Consider the following 20,989-nt stretch of genomic DNA (forward strand, 5'->3'; position numbering starts at 1 on the left):
GAGACACAGAATCTGAAGCAGGCTCCAGGCTCTGAGCTGTCAGCACAGAGCCTGACGCGGGGCTCGAACTCACGGACTGGGAGATCATGACCTGAGCCGAAGTTGGATGCTTAACTGACTGAGCCACCCAGGCGCCGCTAACCTACACTTCTCAATATAGTTAAAAAATAATTTTTTGTACTATGAAGGTTCATTTTGTTGTAAAAAATTTGAAAGACATGAATAATATATATAAAAATAAGAACCACCTTTAATCCCACTACCCAGAAACAATCAGTATTAATATTTTACTATTTTTCTTTTCAGTTTTTTCTCTATGCACGCACACACACACACACACACACACACACATATACACACATGAATAAAATTACTTTAAGTATGAGGAAAAAATATATATAAATAGTATAAATAATATAGTGTCCATTTAAAAATGCATAAGTATTAAAGTTAATTTACCTCTTTCTTTAAGATTGCGAAAAAGCTTTGAGGATCCTTTCCAAACTGGTGGTGTTTCTGAGAGCATTTGATTTAATTCCTATGACATAAGGTACCATAATATTAATGGTAAACCACTTACTTATAAAATAAATAAAAAGTATTTAAATGCCTATGCATAAAAATTCTTCACTTAAAGGACCTGAGACATGGCTGTATTTATTCTATTCTATACCTGTGGTTCATTCAACCACAAAACTTAGTATTTGCCCACAGTCTAACCATAAAATAAATAATAAAGAAGCTAAGTTAAATTCAATTAGAGCTATCAAAAATTTAAGATAAGTTTAGCAACTGGAAGAATATATATAAAAAAATCAATTTAAGATAAAACACTGAGTTTCATGAAAGCCATAATTAAGGTGGATTTCCTTATCAAGGTCAGAGATGGTGACCTGGCTTCACATACTGTCTCTTCTCTGTAGCCGTCTTGGATTTAAGGAGCTGGAAGAAGTAAATGGACAGACGGTCATACTGGGAAAGAATGAGTAATATTTTAGTAGTGACTCAAAGAATGGTGACATCAGATGAAGCAGGAGTTCAAGGGTACTGAGTTATGGTGGCCACTTTCAATTTTTTTTTCTAATTTTAACTTAAATATTCAGTAAAAAACACAGACTGCAATTGCTTAGTCTGCCTTTTTAAAATCAAACTATCACAGCAGGTTGGGGAACTAGTTTGAAAATTTAAACATTTGAATCATTGCTCAGACACCAAAGGAGTTCTGAATTTATTGTTAATACTTAGTTAAAAATAATTAAATGAAAATTATATTTTGGTTAATTGTGAAGAAAAATTATTAAGGGATTTGGTAAGATAAATTGAAATAATTTGAAATAAAAAAGGTAGTTTGCTAAGTAACACACTGAAGAACACTAGAAACCACTTCTATATTCCAGACCTGATTCTTGCTACACAACGATGGTTCCCCAATACCCCAGGCATAACCTGGGAGCTTGTAAGAAAAGGAGGTCTCAGTTCCCAGACCTACTGAAACAGAATCTGTATTGTTAGTAAGAACTCCAGGTGATTTTTTTTTTTTTTTACACATTACACTTTGAGAAACACTTTAGACAAATCCTTCCTGATGCGGTTGTATCTAAAAATATTCTGTGACATTATAAACTTTTTTTTTTTTCATTACAAAGCTGAGTTAGCAGGCAAATAAAGAATCCCTGGGAGAGTTATTTTTAGGGGTTTTCCCTGAAGTCCATCTGTGAACCCTGCTTTCATTTCCGTTGTAGTGTTATCTCAACGGAATTATACACATTTTAATGTATACCGTATCTATTAAACAAATATTCACTCCTCCATTTTAACTATTTCCATGTATTCAATTCCATCTCTTCTAGTTTAAACTCCACTTGAGTTTACAATCAAAAAAATCATAGCTACCTTTTTCTGAGTGCCCTCCATGTGCCTAACAATGGGCTAATACAATCTCTCATTTAATTTTAAAAAACAAACCTCACTCTGCATATTTTACTGAGACTTAAAAAGAATAAGAAATTCACCCGAGGTCACACAACTTCTAAATGATGGGCCAGATCCTTACTGACCAAGCAGTTTACTTTAGTAATAATTCATGTTCTTCTGGTCTAGATTATCCAATTAACACATTGATCTTTGTCTCCTGTTGACTTTAAGAAGTTTTAAAATGTATTAAAATCTGTATTTCCACTTGGAATGTGAATCTCCCTCCCCATTCAGTGCCTATCTTGGTCTCTTATAGGTAGTGGTGCTGTGTAATAAATGTTTTGCTTGGCCTTTGCCCCTGGCTCCTAGGAGACTCTGAATCCTTGAGTCACACCCAGGGTGGGCTGCTGACTGTCAGAAGGAATCACAGTGGGATCAGAGAGTTGGAGCTTTGAGCTCTCCTGATTTCTGGGGTGGGGTAGGAAAAGGGACTAGAGATGGAGCTCAATCACTTGGCCAATGAACCAATTATACCTAGATAATGAAACCCTCAATAAAAACAACGCCCAAGCTCAGTGGAGATTTCAGGTTGGTGAACACGCCGATGTGCGAGGTGGGGAGAGGGCACGGAAGGCATGTGTTTCGGATCCTCCTATACCTGTCCGAGGAGTCTCTTCATATGGCTAGTCCTGACTTGTGGCACTTAGAATAAACTGTTAATATATACGGAATGTTTGTCAGTTTTGTGTCAGTCTAGAAAATTACTGAACTTGAGGAGAATTACAGGAACCTCTTGGATTTGTAGCCAGTTGGTCAGAAGTGTGGGTGGCCTCGGGACACTTGAACTTGCATGTGGCATCTGAAATGAGAGCAGTCTTGTCGGGGACTGTGTCCTTAAATCTATGGAGTCTGAAACTAACTTTGGATGGGTAGCATCAGAATTATATTGCAGGGGCGCCTGTGTGGTTCAGTCAGTAAAGCGTCCAACTCTTGATCTTGGCTCACGTTGATACCTATAGCTCTAATGTATTTATTCACCATAGTTGTGTATTGCACATTGAATTTGTCCTTGATATGCCTCGGTGACCATTCTTTTATTCATTTCTCAACTAACATTTATATTGTTTTGTGTGTTTTGGCTGTTACAACTGATGCTGCAGAAAGAAGAAAACAGAAAACATGTACAGGACTGCTGGTGTAACTATTTCTCTAGTATACATCTCTAGAAGTAGAGCTTTTGATTATATATTTTCAACTTTATTAGATATTGACAAATTTCTCTCAAAAGTGAATATACAAATTTGCATTCTACCTTGGTTCTTTCTTCTTCTTGTCGGTGCTAATTACTGGTATTGTGAGATTTCTGGCAGCTGATAATCTGACGGGTGTGAAATAGCAACATATTATTGGCTTAATTTGCATATCCCTGATTAGTATGAGGCTGAGCTCCTTTACATATATTATTGGCCATTCTATGTTTACTCATTTTTTTCTTATTGAGCTGGCTATCTTTCTTCTATTGATTTACAGGAGTTCTAGATGAGTACAAGACACTCAATGTTTTCTGTTAATACACTGTAAGCATATTCTCCCATCTATCATACATCTTTTAGCATTGTTGATGCTCTTTTGGTATGCCAAAGCTTTTCATATTTAATTTAATAAAATTTGCCCAAATATCCTTTGAGCTTTGCTTTGTGTCTTATCTAAAGAATCCTCTTGTATCCCTTATTTTACTTCTAATATTTCAGAATTTTTGTTTGTCAAAAATAAGAACTTAATCCATCTGAAATTTGCTTTTGTATATGGTGATCAGTTTAGTATTAATTTGTTTGCCTCCATGTTGGAAAGACTATTGTTTCAGTATCTAAAGGTCAATTCATTCTCTAGTGATTTACAGATCTTTCCATATATGCATGGGTCTGTTTATGAACTCTATATTCTATTATTTTCATCTAGTTAAAAAACTCTTGCAATAATACAATACTATTTTAATTATAACTCTATTATTAATCTTAATATGACACAGGCCCAATTATTCTCATCCTGATGTTTTCCCCTCCTTCCTTTTCAGAATTGTTCTGAAAATTCTGGATCCTTACTCTTCCAAATGAATCATCCATGAACATGATCTATTTCTTGGCTTATTCATATCTTTTAAAAAATATAACAATGTCTTGCACATCTTCTGTTAGGTACACAAAGTAATAGTTTTTCTTGCTATTGTGAAAAGTATCTTATTTGACAGTGCAGCTTCTAATTGCTATCGCTGGTGCAGAAACATTTTATTAACTTTGGTTAATTGATCTTATACTCAGCAGCAACCTTGCTAAACTTTTACTACATTTGAAGACATTTGAAAATCTATGTATTTTTACATTTTTATCTAAATCATATGGCTTCCTACTGTGCTAATCCTTAGAACCTCTTTCTTTCTTCTTGTCATACTACATGTGATAGCCTGGATTATGTCCACCTCAAATTTACATTTGAAGTCATAATTCTCAGTATACCAGAATGTGACTGTATTGAGAAAGGGCCTTTAAAAAGGTAATTAAGATTGTTAAGTGAGGTCATTATGGTGGGTCCTAATCCAATATGACTGGTGTCCTTATAAAAAGACATCAGGACACAGACATGCACAGAACAACAACATGTGAGGATAACAGAGGAGAAGATGGCCACCTACAGGCCAAGGAGAGAGGCCTCAGAAGAAACCCATGCTGCCAACACCTTGATCTTGAACTTCCAGCTTTCAGAAACATGAGAAAATAAATTTCTGTCATTTAAGCCACCCAAACTTTGGTATTTGCTACCGCAGCCCTAGCAAATTAATAGACAGCATTAGCTTCGATCTGTAGTAAAACAGGGAGTTAGCAGTTGTGATAGGAGACATATTTATATCATATCTAATTTTATTTATATTATTATTACTATAATGTTAATTTAATTTTGAGAGAGAAGGAGAGCACAAGTGGATTAGAGGCAGAGAGAGAGAGTGAAGGAGAAAGAATCTGAAGCAGGCTTCAGGCTCTAAGCTTTCGGCCCACAGCCTGACGCAGGGCTTGAACTCATGGACCATGAGATCATGACCTGAGCTGAAGTCGGATGCTTAACCGACTGAGCCACTCAGGCACCCCTATATCATACATAATTTTAAAGAGAATGTCTAAAGTTTCACATGTAAACATTGCATTTGCTACAGGCTTTGGGAGGGTTCTCTTTAACTGTTTAAAGAAGTTCCCTAGAATGCTATACTAATACTGATTTTTTTAATATTGAAGTTTATCATACATTTAGAAGTACAAAAAGAATATATTAAAATTTAAAGTAGAAACTGTTGGGGCACCTGGGTGGCTCAGTCGGTTAAGCGTCCGACTTTTGGCTCAGGTCATGATCTCACAGTTCGTGGCTTTGAGCCCTGCGTCAGGCTCTGTGCTGACAGCTCAGAGCCTGGAGCCTGTTTCAGATTCTGTGTCTCCCTCTCTCTCTGCCCCTCCCCTGTTCACGCTCTGTCTCTGTCTCAAGAGTAAATAAACATTAAAAAAAAATTTAAAAAAATAAAGTAGAAACTGTTAAGAAACAGAAAACTACCAGTACTTTATAAGCCTCTTTGTAGCTCTTACTTATGATATTCCCCTCCATCTTTCCCAGAGGTAAATAATGTCTTAAATTTATCATTCCTTGGTTTTCCCACCAATGACTGCATTCTTAAACACTATGATTTTCCCCCCTAGTTTTGTAATTTATATATTTGTCAATTTCTTACTTTGTCATTACATTTCCAAGATTCATCGAGTTTAAGCACTGGTATAATTCATTTGTTTTCACTTGGTATAGCAACTGCTGTATGAATATGTAAAAGCCTATTCATCACTTCTACTATTGATATATTGTAGTCTTTCTGGTCAATTATGAATAATCTAATAGTATTCCTGTGAATCTCTCCTGAAAGCATAAGCTTCTCTATGTACACACATTAGTGTAAAATTACTAGAACATAGAGTATATTCAAGCTTAACATTACTAGTACCATATGTATGTTGTTGTAGAACTGCTAGGTATAGTGTATGTGTATCTTTAGTGTTAGAAGATAACGCCAAACAATTTTCCAAAGTGGGTATGCATATACATAGTGTGCATGTATATGACACCAAGAGCTTTAACCTACCTGTTTGGTAAGTGACTTCCACGTCTTAGCAACTGTAATAAATATAAAAGAATTAGATAATAAATATTTCATGCAATGTATATCCAAATTCAGTAACCAATCTACAGCCATAACTCATAACACCAGACTTTATGTCTAACAGGCAATGTTTTTTTAACTTCAAGATGTAGATCCAAGATATGGTTTATTTATGTTACGTATTTGTTTCATGTACTATAAACTAGGTATAATAAATAATGTCAGTGGGGTAGTAAACATTTTCCATAATCATTATCTTACTTTGGGGGTTTCTGGATTTATAAAGTTAACTTAATCCATGTTAAAAAATCTTTTAGGCTTACAACACAAACACTGATATTTGTTAAATATTCATACTAGAATAAAAATATTAACACAGAATTTATAATTTGACTACCCATGATCTCTGCTGTGCTAGTATCTCTGGGTATGATTCAAATGCCTGGTCTCTCTACGGTGGAGTGGAAGAATGGGGGCAATGAGAAAAAGAGAGGAAGGAGAGAACAGGTAATGTGAGAGGGAGACCCTCATCCTGTTTTCCATTTTTCCCTATACTTAAGATTCATTTCTGGAACAAGAGTGTTATAGTCGAATAAAATACCTAGAATCACTACTGATTCCTACTAAAGTAGGAAATAAAGTAGGTACTACTACCTACTGATTCCTCCTCACACCCTTGAAGATATAAAACACTATAAGTCTTATAATATTGGAATAAATGGACAGTCAACATTATTATTTCCTTTACTCAGATTTGAAAACTGTGAATGCCTGCCTAAGAATTATCTCCAGGTTTCTATGTGATTAAGTCCTATAACACAGCTGCATTAGGAACTGGTAAATATTAATTATTTCAGCTACATTACAATAATGACAACCAATAATTATTCTACATGGCAATGTGGCTATTTCTTTATAATTAACCACAATTATTATAAACAGTATATCAAAGTGAAGATTATGAGATAGGTAGTTTTTGCCATGTACCTTTCTCTTAAGTCATTTTAAGATTGGAAGGACAGAAATATATTCTAAAATTTAGCAAGCTGATTTTTATGGAGATAGATTTCTTCTCTATGTAGCAACAACATCCTTTCTTTACCTAAGATAGTTTATACAAACATGTAACCAAAAGATTAAAATCACAAATTTACAAAGAAGAATTCAGCATTTAACCTTAACTATAATACACCTATTTCATAAAGATATCTTCCTTTCCATAATGAACAGAACATTGTAAATAATATTTATTATTCTGTTGCTATTGAAATATGGCAATGAGAACAGAAGAAAAATAAATGGTACAAAAGTACATGCACACGCTCTTATGCAATGTTCAGAAGCTATTTATCAGAAGAGGAAGTGACACACTCGAGCTCTGTAGGGTTTATGAGATTTCCAGGGTACATTATTCACAAAAGACATATTCATTCTGCCGGATGTGTTACCATGCTCAGTATTATTAGCTTTTTTTTTTTATAAAGACTAAAGAGCCATTAAGATTGTTCTTCAAAGGATTTTCTGATTTTCGGAATTCCTTATTTTGTATTAAGTTACTACATATATAAATATAACTTGGGTGAAGAGCGACTTCAACTCTAATAGATGTATGTTATTTCTTCAGCTATAGGTTGATGTTCATTATATTTTTAATACTTTTATGTATATTTGAAATTTTTTAACAATATATTTTCTAAAACTAAAATTAAAATAATACTATGTGAAAGTAATCAATTACCTACTTTAGTTCCAGAAGGGAAATTTACCTTTTAGGTTCTATTTAGGTAGGTAAAATAAGAAATTTTCTAGATTTCAAACACAAAGCTATGATCAGCAATCAAATGTATATCTCAATTAACATTTATTTAAACTATAACTATTAAGCAAATGTTCACACAGCATACCCCTTTTATTCGTGTTGGTGTCACCATAAAATTGTATCAAAGATTTGTTTTTAATTATGGTTATAGATTCAAACAATGACAATGATGGTGACAATGACAATAACAGCTACCAACATTTATTAAGTGCTTACTGTGTCTGGTACTATACTGAACACAACCAATATCACTCAATCCTCAAAAACCTTGTGAAGTTGCTATTATTTTTATTTTTATAAATGATGAGACTAAAGATTGAATAACAAAGTTTTCAAAGCTAGAAACTGAATGCTAAGGTTTAAATACAAGTCTGTCCAGGGGCGCCTGGGTGGCTCAGTCGGTTAAGCATCTGACTTCAGCTCAGGTCATGATCTCTGGTTCTTGAGTTGGAGCCCCACTTCAGGCTCTGTGCTGACAGCTCAGAGCCTGGAGCCTGCTTCGGATTCTGTGTCTCCCCCTCTCTCTACCCCTCGCCCGCTCACACTCTCTCTCTCAAAAATAAACATTTAAAAAAATTTTAATACAAGTCTAATAAATAAATAAACATTTAAATACAAGTCTGTCTCATCTCAATATGCCTATATATATATATATACATACATATATATACATATATATTTGTATATATATACATATATATACATATATATTTGTATATATATACATATATATACATATACATATATATGTATATATATGTATATGTATGTATACATATATATAAATCGTATATATATGATTTAATAATATTCAGTCTGTGAAACCTATTTTCTCTTCTGAGGCAAATATTTCTTTTTATAACCCTATACTTTAAAAAAAGTTTTTACAAATATCTTGATCTTTAGTGATTTTTCTTAACTATATTTTAAAAGTTCCAGTTTGAGGGCACCTGGGTGGCTCAGTTGGTTAAGTGTCTGACTTTGGCTCAGGTCATGATCTTGTAGTTGGTGGGTTCGAGCCCCGTGTTGGGCTCTGCGCTGACAGCTCAGAGCCTGGAGCCTGTTTCAGATTCTGTGTCTCCCCCTCTCTCTCTGTTCCTCCTCAACCTGTGCTCTCAATCTCTCTGTCTCTCTCTCTCAAAATAAATAAACTTAAAAAAATATGTGTTTGACAAAAATTATAGAATTTGACGCAAAAATGCCATTTGATATTTAAAAAATACATTAATAGTTTTATCAAATATATGCTAACTTAAAAAAATCCCCATTGTATGACATCAATTAAACAAAAAAGTACAGAACACATATATATTTTTGTATAAGGGTCTTTTCTATGTACAGTCTCTACATTTATGAAGCTTGAAATATTTTAAGAGGACAAAAGTATCAACCAATTCCAAGGCAAAATATGGTATCTGGCATATGGTAAGTTCTCAATAAATATTTCCAGAAGGGAGGGAAGAAAGAGTGGCTAAAGGAACACAGAGAGTTCTAATCCCTACCACAGCCTTCAAATTCCTCAAAAAGAGTCCTACTTAATTTATAGCCTTCTCTCTGGCTACTACCTTACATATTCCCAAAGTGGACTACCGCTGACTCTCATCATCTCAGATGTTTGTTCCTCTCCTGTAGTGCTATCCTCAGCGTCTCCTGGCAAAATATTGCAGGATAAAAGTCTCTACTTCAACTATGATCTTTCCTTTCCTTTCTACTTCACAGCCAAACATCTTGAAAGAGTCCTTTATACTGCCTGTCTTCATCTCTTCATCTTCTACTCTTGCTATCTGGTCTTTGCCCTAATCATTACACTGAAACATCATTTTAAAAATCATCAATCACCTTCAAATTACTAAATCTGGTGGACATTTTTCTGCCCTCATCTAACTTGACGTCTCATTTGACCATTCTGTTCGTGTTTCTGGGCCTTTATGCCTCCATACTCCTGACTTTCTTCCCATGTCTCTGGATACTCCTAGGTGTCCTTTTGAGACTCATCTTCTAAGCCTTTGTACCTTCACCATTTAAAGTCTAGGAATTCCTCAAGAATTAGTCCTTGGTCCTCTGTATTCTCCTACTACACTGCCTCTTGGGCAATCTCATCCATACATACTGCATTAATAACCACGTACAGATGAACCCTAAATATATACTCTACCCAGCCCTCTCCCCTCATCTCCAATGGAAATAATATAAAGTATCAAAAATTAATTGATTAAAAGCTAATTTGCAAAGTAGCCAATTTGCCAAATTATTTAGGATTTAATTTTTTTGAACTTTTACAATTTTTTTTTCACCTCATAGAGTTACTTTTTTGGTTAATGCTGAGAATGCTTAAGATTTACTTTCTTAGAAATTTTTATGATTACACAATATGGTCTTAATCAATTATGTTTACCATGCTGTATATTAGAACTTGAGGATTTCATGTTAAGGTTTTGTCACATCCCTGTCTCTGAAGAAAAAACAAATGGCTATAATTTGTTCTAATATAACTTCAGGCATTTGTTTGGCAGTTTCAAGTAGATTATCAAACAACTGATTCTTTAGTACACTGCTTTTCAAAGAACTGAAATGAATGATCAAAAGCCAGACACAACTGTGTCTTCAATATCTCGTCTTTAGATGTCTAAGGCATCTTAAATCCATCATGTCCACAGTTGAAGTTTAATTTTTCCCTTCAAACCTGGTCCCTACTGTCATCCATACAGTTAAACCAGCCAGAAATTTTTAGTACTCATTAGTCCATCATCACCATTGCTACCATCATTAGAAGCTTTTCAAGCCTGGACAAGAGTCTCCTCTCTGATCTGCTCACGCTCACCCTGGCCCTCTCCAATCTATCTCCACTCTGAAAAATCTTTTCAAAACACAATCTAATTATGGTATGTACCTGTTAAAAACAAGGCAATAGGTCCAACAGAGTTGCTTATGCTAAGACCCATGTCACCAAGCCAAAACTTAACTTAATTACAGTTTCTGCTCTGCCAGAAATGGAATCTTAAATCAGTCAATCAGCACTAGTTAGGTAATCTGCTTGACAGACCCCTGCCATCCTCTAAAGGGGAGTAACCTTGCGATAATCGACCCACATTTTTGCCTGGTATGACATCCCTATTCCTGTTCCTTTCTGCCTATATGTCTTTTGTACAGCTCCTTGGAGCTCCGTTCTGTCTGCTAGATGGGATGCTGCCTGACTAATGAATCAATGAATAAAGACAAAAAGGTCTTTAAAATGTAGTCAGTTGAATTCTTTTTTAACATACCAAATTCTTCTGCAGCTTAAACTACTGCCATGATTTTCCATTACTTTTGGGATAAAAACAGAAATTTAATACAAGTTTCCAGGCTCAAAGCTTTGGCACCACCCCACACCCCCAGCCGCACCTCGTACCATATCCTTCCCTGCTCCTTGCCCTGCAGCCGCCCAGATCGGTTTCCCCTCCCGTGTATCACATTCCCTCTTGTCATGGCGTCTTGATCCATGCTGTTTCTTCGGCTGAAACTGTCTACTCTCAGCATCCTACTTGCCTAGTTAACTCTTACTCACAATTCGTATTTCACGTTGATATTTATTTGCCCAGGGAAGATTTCCCTGAGCTACTCGACTACATTACTTCTCAAAAATATACTCTCACAGCCTCGAGTATCTTTCTTTCATGGAACTAAACACGGATACAATTTGCTGTTGATTTGTCTATTTCACTGATCAGCACTGATTCCTTCTACCAGACTGTAAGCATCATGAGGGTGGAGGGCATTTATTTATTTTTTTGTTCCCCTCACCATTTTATCTCCAGTGCCTAGTGCAATACCTGGCATTTGATAGGTGTCTTTACATACATGCGATAACATGCTGTGAGATGAAATGGGAAGTATGCATAAAGCACTTCTGTTGTATTCCAAAGTACTGTGGTTGTCTTGAGAACAAGCACTGTGACTCTGTGAGTTGCGAACTGAACCTTTTTTCATGGAACACATTTTTACTTGAAAGAACAAATGACAGATAAATTATGGTTATTTGGACTTCGGTATTTGGCAGGCTTTCTCTTACAAATGAACAGTCAGCTATCACTTCAGGATAACCACCAACAATATTTGTTGCCAGTCAAAACATTTGAGCTTTCAAGTGAAAATCAGAATTTGGGAAAACGTGTATATACCACCATGAGCTTTCCAATATGTAAAGATTTTTATGATAATATCCATGAATGTGATTTTTTCAAAAATTGTATAATAAATATGTCAACATTTAGAAGATCTGCATAACTTAGTGAACCAGTATCTTCCATTTGATGTTACAAGATTATAAGGGTAAAAGATCCATTCAAAGCACAATATAAACCACTGGATTTTAACATAACAGATGTCAGAAGTTTCAAATTCCACATTGCAACAAAACTTTCAGACACTACCACTAGCCAAGTGTTGATAGAATAACCAAGAAGAATATTTACAAGTATCTGAAAAAGTTATTAAAATGCTCTTCCCTTTGCCTACTTATCTGTGAGGCAGATTTTCTTAATATACTTCGTGAAAAACAACACACTGCAATGTACCAAATAAAAAAAGGAGGTGAGAATATAGCTGTCTTCTATTAATCAGACACTGATCAAATTTGCAAGAATGTACATAATGCCAAAGAGGTTGAGAACCATTGCTCTTAACATATGGAAAGATGAGTAACAATTAGTCTATATTTACAGTGTAGGAGCCGTGACAAATACAGAAGAGGTACAGGTAGAATTCTTGGCCTAGGTCTAGCTTCAAATCCAGTCCTCTGAATTACTCTGTTCATGCTAGATATAAGAACTGAATAGGGAGAATATAAACCTATTATATGCGGCTCCTGGGTGGCTCAGTCAGTGAAGTGTCCAACTCTCTGGCTCAGGTCATGATCTCACGGTTCCTGAGTTTGGGCCCCAAGTCAGGCTCTGCGCTGACAGTGCAGAGCCTGCTTGGGATTCTCTTTCTCCCCCTCTCTCTGCCTCTGTACCGCTGGAACACACACACTCTCTCTCTCTCTCTCTCTCTCTCTCTCTCAAAATAAATAAATAAATAAACTTAAAAAAATATGAAGAGTAAGGTGTTTTTAAGTTTGATGAACTGAGAAAAAGAAAATAAAAGTTTGTGAAAAGGAAAGAGATGCCAGTAGGAGTTTATAAGAAATATTAGTCTAGTAAGATTGCACAGCATCACGTCTTTTGAAATACCACATTACTTGGGTTAGTTGTTCTGAAAACTTATACTGTTCTACCCTTTTACAAACTAGAGATAATAAAAAAATCTTATAAAATGATTAAGAGAATTCAGAAAATATACTTACATTTGGGCTCATCTGTTGTAACAGCCAAAATAAAGTCATATGGAGTCATGAATAACTGCCCTTCACATTCTATAGAAGCAAACAAACGAAATCTTCTTTCCCGAGATGTAGCATAGAGGTCTAGGTCTTCAATGTCTGTTCTGCTGATAGCAACCTAAAGAAAGCAGATAAATTTGGACTGTGGGAAATAACATCTTTTAGAAGCTAAATGCTTTTAATTATGTTGAAAGTGAATCAACAGAGTAAATGAAAAAGTGTGAAAATACTGTCTTCTGGAGAACTAAATCATTTTATAAATAAGTTACCCATACGAATAAAATGAATTAATGTGTGAAAGATCCTACAATAAATATCATTAAGGCCCTGAAAATTCTGAACTGACACTTTGAAGGACCTGTGATTTATTTAAGTTTTACTTTCAGAGAACATTAGATCTCTGAGCTAGTAGTTTCTTTAGAAGAACACTAACTCTTGCTGAACGCCTGCTATGTGTTCTCTATGTAGCATTATTTATCTAATTAGAAATCTATTTGCTAGAGTCTATTGATTTTCTAAAAAAAAAAAAAGTTAGGGGCACCTAGGTGCCTCAATAGGTTGAACATCCGCTCTTCATTTGGGCTCAGGTCATGATCTCAGAGTTTGTGAGACTGACCCCACGTGGTGTTCTGGGCTGACAGCATGGAGCCTGCTTGGGATTCTCTCTCTCCCTCTCTCGGCCCCTTCCCTGCTCTCATGCACATACTTTCTCTTTCTCTCAAAATGAATTAACGTTAAAAAATATTTTAAAAAATAAAATAAAATGAGAAAGTGAAACCCAGAACGCTATTCAGGGCTACCCCTAAGGAAACTACTTAGTGGCAGTGCTCAGATTAGATCTGAAGTTGGTAACTCTAGATCACTACAGTACAATTACCACCAATGATCATTCTGAATTCAACCTAAGGTTAAGATTTTACAGAATTAGAAGGGGGGGGAGGGGGAAGGAAGTCTCTTTTGTTTTCCTTAATTGCAAGACCAGTCCTCATAGATAAATAATTTTATCTTTATCACTGTTATTTATTTTCTCTCTGAATTACAGCAATTCTATTTTTAATAGGTTTTTTTCCTGATTACAAAAGTGATGCATAGTTATTGTATACAATTTAGAAGACAGAATTTTAAACATTTACAGATACATAGATTTTTTTTCTTTTTTGGCAAAAAATGGGATTACACTATACTGTTCAGTTATCTGTTATTTTTAACTTACTAATATATCAAGACTGTTTTCCCATGTCACTACTCTACTAGACTATTTTTTAGTAGTTGTATAATATTTCATAGTGAATGTAGCATAGCACAATTAATGCATTGCACATGGTTGAATATTTAAGTGATTCACAGTATTTTACTATTACAAAACAATGTTATAATGACCAGCCTAGAATATATATATTTAAATACATCTACAAAGAGTTGAGGTAAATTCCTATGAGTGGATTTGGTTGGTCAAACAAAACCTTTTCATACATATTTTCACTCTGCCTCTATGGAGTTAACAGCAATTTACATGATTATCAAAAATACAAAAATAACATTTTTACACATTTCATAAGAAATTCTTATTTAAGAGGGCAAGCTTATTCTCTTTATTGTCTCTTCTATGTCTACTAAGTCATAATGCCGATTGTGTATAGACTATTAAAGTTATTGAAGTATCTAAATCTTGAGAAGTCGCATCAAAACAATTCATAAAAACTTTCAACAAGGAGACCACATTTTATATTTCTAAGTCATGCTTTATTAAATGAAAAGCCAGGCAAATGACTAATATTTTCCCACTATTCTGAACACTAAGATTTTTAAAAACATTGTACAAGTAGTCAAATAAAAACTAAAAGAAAGGTTCACTCCCTACTTTTTAATGGTATGTATAAAAGATAAGACTATATAGTCTCTGCCTTTAAGAAATATATGACCTATACGGAGGAGAAAAATACTAGTTGGAGAGACAAAAGGTACAAACATGGAAGCAAGGAGTGAATCCAGTTAGAGTAAACAGAAATAAAGCATTGTAAAGGTTGAGGTTAATAAGAGGGCTTCAGGAAGAAAAAAATATGAATTTTAATGTCAGGAAGAGATATGAACACTCTAGGTCTACACAGCATATTTGAAAATGGTAATAACCTCCTTGGAGCAGAGGATTTGCATTCATGGAAAAATGATTTCTGAATGCCAGACTAAAGCACTGGAATTTAAAATGATAGACAACATGGCTTTAGAAGATTCTTACATAGAATCTTCTTACATAGAGCAATGACATAAAAATGATGCTTTAGAAGAATAAAGCAACTCAGTACCAGAGACAAGTTGGCTCAGCGATGTATTAATAACACTCAGGTGATCCACAGGTATTGTGAAATTGTTCCGGCACTGCCATGGGTGAGAAGTGAGACACTGAACAACTTAATGTCAATAATGGGCAATAATCTCCTTCAATACTCCTCAGCGATCAGTTTAACATCTTAGGTCCTTTTCTACACATATATCCCAGGGGGTTCTTCCTCTTAGCACAGGGAAATCAATCTTGTCTGTGACCACAGTTTACTCTCCTTTCTTCTTGATAGGCTATTTCTTGGACCTAATTGGCCATAATCAACCAAGACCCATTTCCAATGAACTTCCTGAAGGTCCCCTCTGTGTGGAGCTCTCATGGTTTCCACACCACAATCTGAAGTCATGCCTCAGTCTAACACTCTGAACCACAATTTTTGCCTCTAGCATCTTTATTCATTATGACCTAATATGGACTTGATCTGTGACTTCTGCCCTTACCTGCTGTTGCCATTACTGCTCATGATGTACCTGTGTTTTCTCATCAAACTTTCCTCCCTAAGCAGCTGTGACTGGTCCCAGGACACCAAACCTGCTGGACCATTGCAGCTGGGAATGGGATCCACCTTCCATGCCCTAATGCTAAGAACTCCTCCCTCTCCTCAATTTCTACTAACAATCAATCAACAAAACCTATTGTTCTCCCTCTAATTTCTCACATCCACCCCTGCCACCATGTTTGTTTAAGCACTCACTACTTCTCTAAAATTTTACAGTAATGCCCTACCTGTGATTTTTGCCTCTAATCCATCCTTTACTGATAGAAAGAGAAAACACAGGTTGAATCCTTTAACCACCTGAGTAATGGTATCAAAAGAAATCTGACCAAGAAGAGTTTAAGGTTTTCATTCAAACTCCACTGTATGAAACAAATTGAAGATGACACAAACAAAAGGAAAAACATTGCATGCTCATGAATTGGAAGAACAAGTATTATTAAAATGTCTATGCTTTCCAAAGCAATTTACATACTTAATGAAATTCCTATCAAAATACCAGCAACATTTCTCACAGAGCTAGAACAAACAATCCTAAAATTTGTACAGAACCACAAAAGACTCTGAATAGTCAAAGCAATCTTGAAAAAGAAAAGCAAAGCTGGAGGTATCACAATTCCAGACTTCAAGTTATATTACAAAGCTGTAGTAATCAAAACAGTATGGTACTGGCACAAAAACAGACACATAGATCAATGAAATAGAACAGAAAACCCAGAAATGGACCCAAAACTATATGGGCATCTAATCTACAACAAAGCAGGAAAGAATATCCAATGGGAAAGACAGTCTCTTTAACAAATGGTGTTGGGAAAACTGGACTGCAACATGCAAAAAAGAATTAAACTGGACCACCTTCTTACACCATACACAAAAATCAATTCAAAATGGATGAAAGACCTAAATGTGACATCAGCTGGAGCAATTTCTTACTAGATCCAGAGGCAAGGGAAACAAAAGCAAAAATGAACTACTCGGATTTTATCAGGATAAAAAGCTTCTGAACAGCAAAGGAAACAAAACTAAAAGGCAACTTTGGAATGGAAGAAGATATTTGCAAATGACATATCTGTTAAAGGGTTAGTATCCAAGTTCTATAAAGAACTTAGCAAACTCAATACTCAATAAACAAATAATCCAGTTAAGAAATGGACAGAAGACATGAATAGACATTTTTTTAAAGAAGACATCCAGGTGACTTATAGACACATGAAAAGATACCCAACATCACTCATCATCAGAGAAATACAAATCAAAACCACAATGAGATACCACCTCACACCTGTCAAAATGACTAAATTAACAACACAGGAAACAACAGATGTTGGTGAGGATGCAGAGAAAGGGGAACCCTCTTACAATGTTGGTGAGAATGCAAACTGGTTGCTTCCACTCTGGAAAAGAGTATGGCAGTTCCTCAAAAAATTAAAAAAAAAAAACGGTACTACCTTATGATCCAGCAATTGCACTACTAGGTTTTTGCCTGAAGGATACAAAAATACTGGTTCAAAAGGATACCTGTCCCCTGATATTTACAACAGCATTATCAACAATAGCCAAATTATGGAAAGAGTTCAAATGTCCATTGACTAATGAATGGATAAAGAAGTTGTGGTGTACACACACACACACACACACACACACACACTGGAATCTTACTCAGCCATCAAGAAGAATAAAATCTTGCCATTTGCAATGACATGGATGGAGCTGGAGTGTATTATGCTAAACAAAATAAGTCAGCCAAAGAAAAACAAATGTCATGATTTCACTCATATATGGAAATAAAACAGATGAACAGGGGGAAAAAAGAGAGGCAGACCATAAGACAGACTTTATCTTTTTTTCTTTTTTTGTTTTGAGACAGTGAGCGAGAGAGTGAGAATGCACAAATGGGAGGGGAAGGGGCAGAGAGAGAGGGAGGGGGAGAATCTTAAGCAGGCTTCATGCCTAGGGCAGAGCCCAACACAGGGCTCGATCCCACAACCCTGGGATCACGACCTGAGCTGAAATCAAGAGTTGGGCACTCAACCCACTGAGCCACCCAAGTGCCCTCTAACACTCTAAACTATAGAGAATAAATTGAGGGTTACTGTAGGGGAGATGGGCGGGAGGATGGGTTTAAGGGGTGATGGGCATTAAAGAGGACACTTGTTGTGATGAGCACTGGGTGTTATATGCAAGTTATGAGTCACTAAATTCTACTCCTGAAACTAATATCACACTATATGTTTACTAACCAGAATTTAAATAAATTTTTGAAACAACAACAAAAACTCCACTGTATGAATTCTACCCACTGTTGCCTTAGCAATAATAGTACCCATCGTTTTGATAATGGCATAAGGTGGTGACTTCAGGTTTATTTACCACCACCTTAAAAGAAGAAGTGGGAAGGCATTTGGAATGGTTTGTGTCCCAAACAAAAAAAAATATACCCTAAAAGGGAAGAACATGATTTATGTATAAGAGATAACTGGAGGGGCGCCTAGGTGGCTCAGTTGGTTAAGCGACCCACTTCGGCTCAGGTCATGATCTCATGGCTTGTGGGTTGGAACCCCGCATCGGGCTCTGTGCTGACAACTCAGTGCCCGGAGCCTACTTCTGATTCTGTGTCTTCCTCTCTCTCTGCCCCTCCCTCTGCTTGCAGTCTGCCTTTCTCTCTCTCTCAAAAATAAATAAACATTAAAAAAATAATAATAAAATAAAAAAAAGAGATAACTGGAGCCTGGGTGCTTAAAATGGCTTCCTACTACTGTAGACTTGTTACTTCCTCCATTGCCTCTTCTCAATTTAGTGTGATAAATGATATAGTGTAGTAATATATACTGGCACTATTCAAATGTAACATAACCTGGTAAAAAGTAAAAACCAATTTTCCCATGTTAACCCAGTATACTAGAATGATCCTAGAACAGTTTGGTTACCATCAACTGTAAGGAATGGGTTCATCTGGCTGAAGAATGCGATGAGATGAAGAACAAAACAGGAAATCAATGCTTTCATTGGCTTTTTAAAAAGCGTATTATTATTTATTTATTTTGAAAGAGAGAGAGAAAGTGGAGGAGGGGCAGAGAGAGAGGGAGACTGAAACCCAAGCAGGTTTCATGTTATTAGCCCAGAGCCGAAGGCGGGACTTGAACCCACAAACTGTGGGTTCAGATCATGACCTGAGCTGAGATCAAGAGTTGGACGCTTAACCAACTGAGCCACCCAGGCACCCCCTTTCCTTGGCTTTATATTCTCTATTCATTTCCACTGACTTACTTGTCTCTTCGTACTCAGATGCCACACTGTTTTAATTAGCATGTAGTTTTAATAGCATGTTTTAATAGCATGTAGTTATGCTTTGATATTAGGTAAAGTGAGATTTCATCTTATTATCAATATTTTAAAAATATTCATGGTGACTGATACTCAATTTTCTCCTCTAACTGAACTTTGAAATCAATGTGTCAAGTTCTATTTAAATAATACCTCCAGCATTTTGTTGGGGATGACATTCAATTTTGGTATAACTTAGGAGACTTGATTTTTCCCATCTGGGAAGACGGAGATCTATTTATTCAGGTCTTCAACTATGTCTCTCAGTAAAGTTTTGCAGTTTTCTTCATATAAGTTTTAAATACCTTTGGTGGATTTTTGGTACATTTTATAGTTTCTATGTAATTGTGAATTGTGAATGGAACATTTTATTCCTGTTACATTTTCAACTGGCTATTTCTAATGAATGGGAAAGCTACTGACTTTGGTATATTTTCCCTGTATCCAATTACCTTTTTAAATTCCTTCATTTTAATAATTTTTTCCTTGGATTTTCTAAGTAAAGAATAATAAATTCTTTCATAATAATGACAGTTGGTAGTTTTTCCTTTTTAATATTTATAGTCATTTTCATTGCCTTAATTATGAGAGGTCCACATCTCTAAATAAGATGTGGAACAGTTATCAGTAACAGTAAGCATTCTTATCTTGTGCCATGTTTTGAAGAGAATGCTTCTAATGAATTGCCACTAAATGCAATGTCTGCTGTTGATGTTGATCATTATCGTCTACCTGAAATCAGCAATGGGTGTTTACCTGTTTTCCTATGCTCCCTGGAAATAAATGTATTTGGATTAGAATGGTCATCATGACCAGAGATCATCTGGTCTTCTTGCTTCTTTACCGTTTTTCTTAAACCAAAACAGAAGCATAAATATGAGTCCCCAAACAAAAATTTTAAATGTGCTAGACAAGTACAAGCATGAACAGAAATCCTCAAACAAAAACTCAAAAGTTATTGGACAAAACTCTATTATTTATATAATCTTTTAACAATTTTGTTTCCAAGATGAGTATTTAAAATCAACTAATGAGCTAATGTAAATTCATTCATTCAATAGATACTTCTTGTGTGCCTCCTATATGCAAATGAGTTCATTATAAAATAATCAGCTGGAAGATCACTTAATCTAAAACTGTTTTAGAGTCAAATATGAATAATCTTAGTTTGATCATGTTTTACATACATATATGTCTAATCACTTTCAAACCTTCCAACTGTCCATGTGCTTCTTTCTCCAGAGTTTATGAACAGACTATTTTCTTAATGAATGACCTAACGGCACAGACGAAGAATTTAGTAATTTTTTTCTTTTTTTTAATGTGGTACAGTTCTAACCACACTAAATTTTGTAGTGTTTAGGAGGTTGATAAGGAGCAGCGGTCCATGAATTACTAGAAACTCAGAGGAAAGGGACAGATTCAGATTAGTAGATTCCCAAAATATGAGATAGAACTCTCAGACCTTTAAAAGATACAGCTTTGCTTTTGAATTTTCTAAAGTTTAGAAAATCTAAACCTTTTTAAGTTCTAACATCACTATTATAAAC

At 35.3% G+C, this 20,989-nt stretch overlaps 1 protein-coding gene across 5 annotated transcripts in view; it reads right to left on the reverse strand.

Moving 5' to 3' along the window:
• The window catches only part of MICU3 (mitochondrial calcium uptake family member 3), a 110,418-nt gene that overhangs the window by 46,394 nt on the left and 43,035 nt on the right, over positions 1-20,989 (reverse strand). For all 5 annotated transcript variants that reach the window (XR_008295879.1, XM_053216353.1, XM_027077239.2 and 2 more), the window contains exons 2-4: positions 13,246-13,399; positions 6,086-6,117; positions 460-538 (exon numbers count right to left, since the gene is read on the reverse strand). Coding sequence is in view for 4 of the 5 variants with exons in the window: in XM_053216353.1 (XP_053072328.1) it covers positions 460-538; positions 6,086-6,117; positions 13,246-13,399 (265 nt within the window). In the remaining variant the exon portion in view is untranslated. The remainder of the gene's footprint in view (positions 1-459; positions 539-6,085; positions 6,118-13,245; positions 13,400-20,989) is intronic.

This window comes from Acinonyx jubatus, chromosome B1 (genome assembly GCF_027475565.1).
Source record: "Acinonyx jubatus isolate Ajub_Pintada_27869175 chromosome B1, VMU_Ajub_asm_v1.0, whole genome shotgun sequence".
Lineage (NCBI taxonomy): Eukaryota > Metazoa > Chordata > Mammalia > Carnivora > Felidae > Acinonyx > Acinonyx jubatus.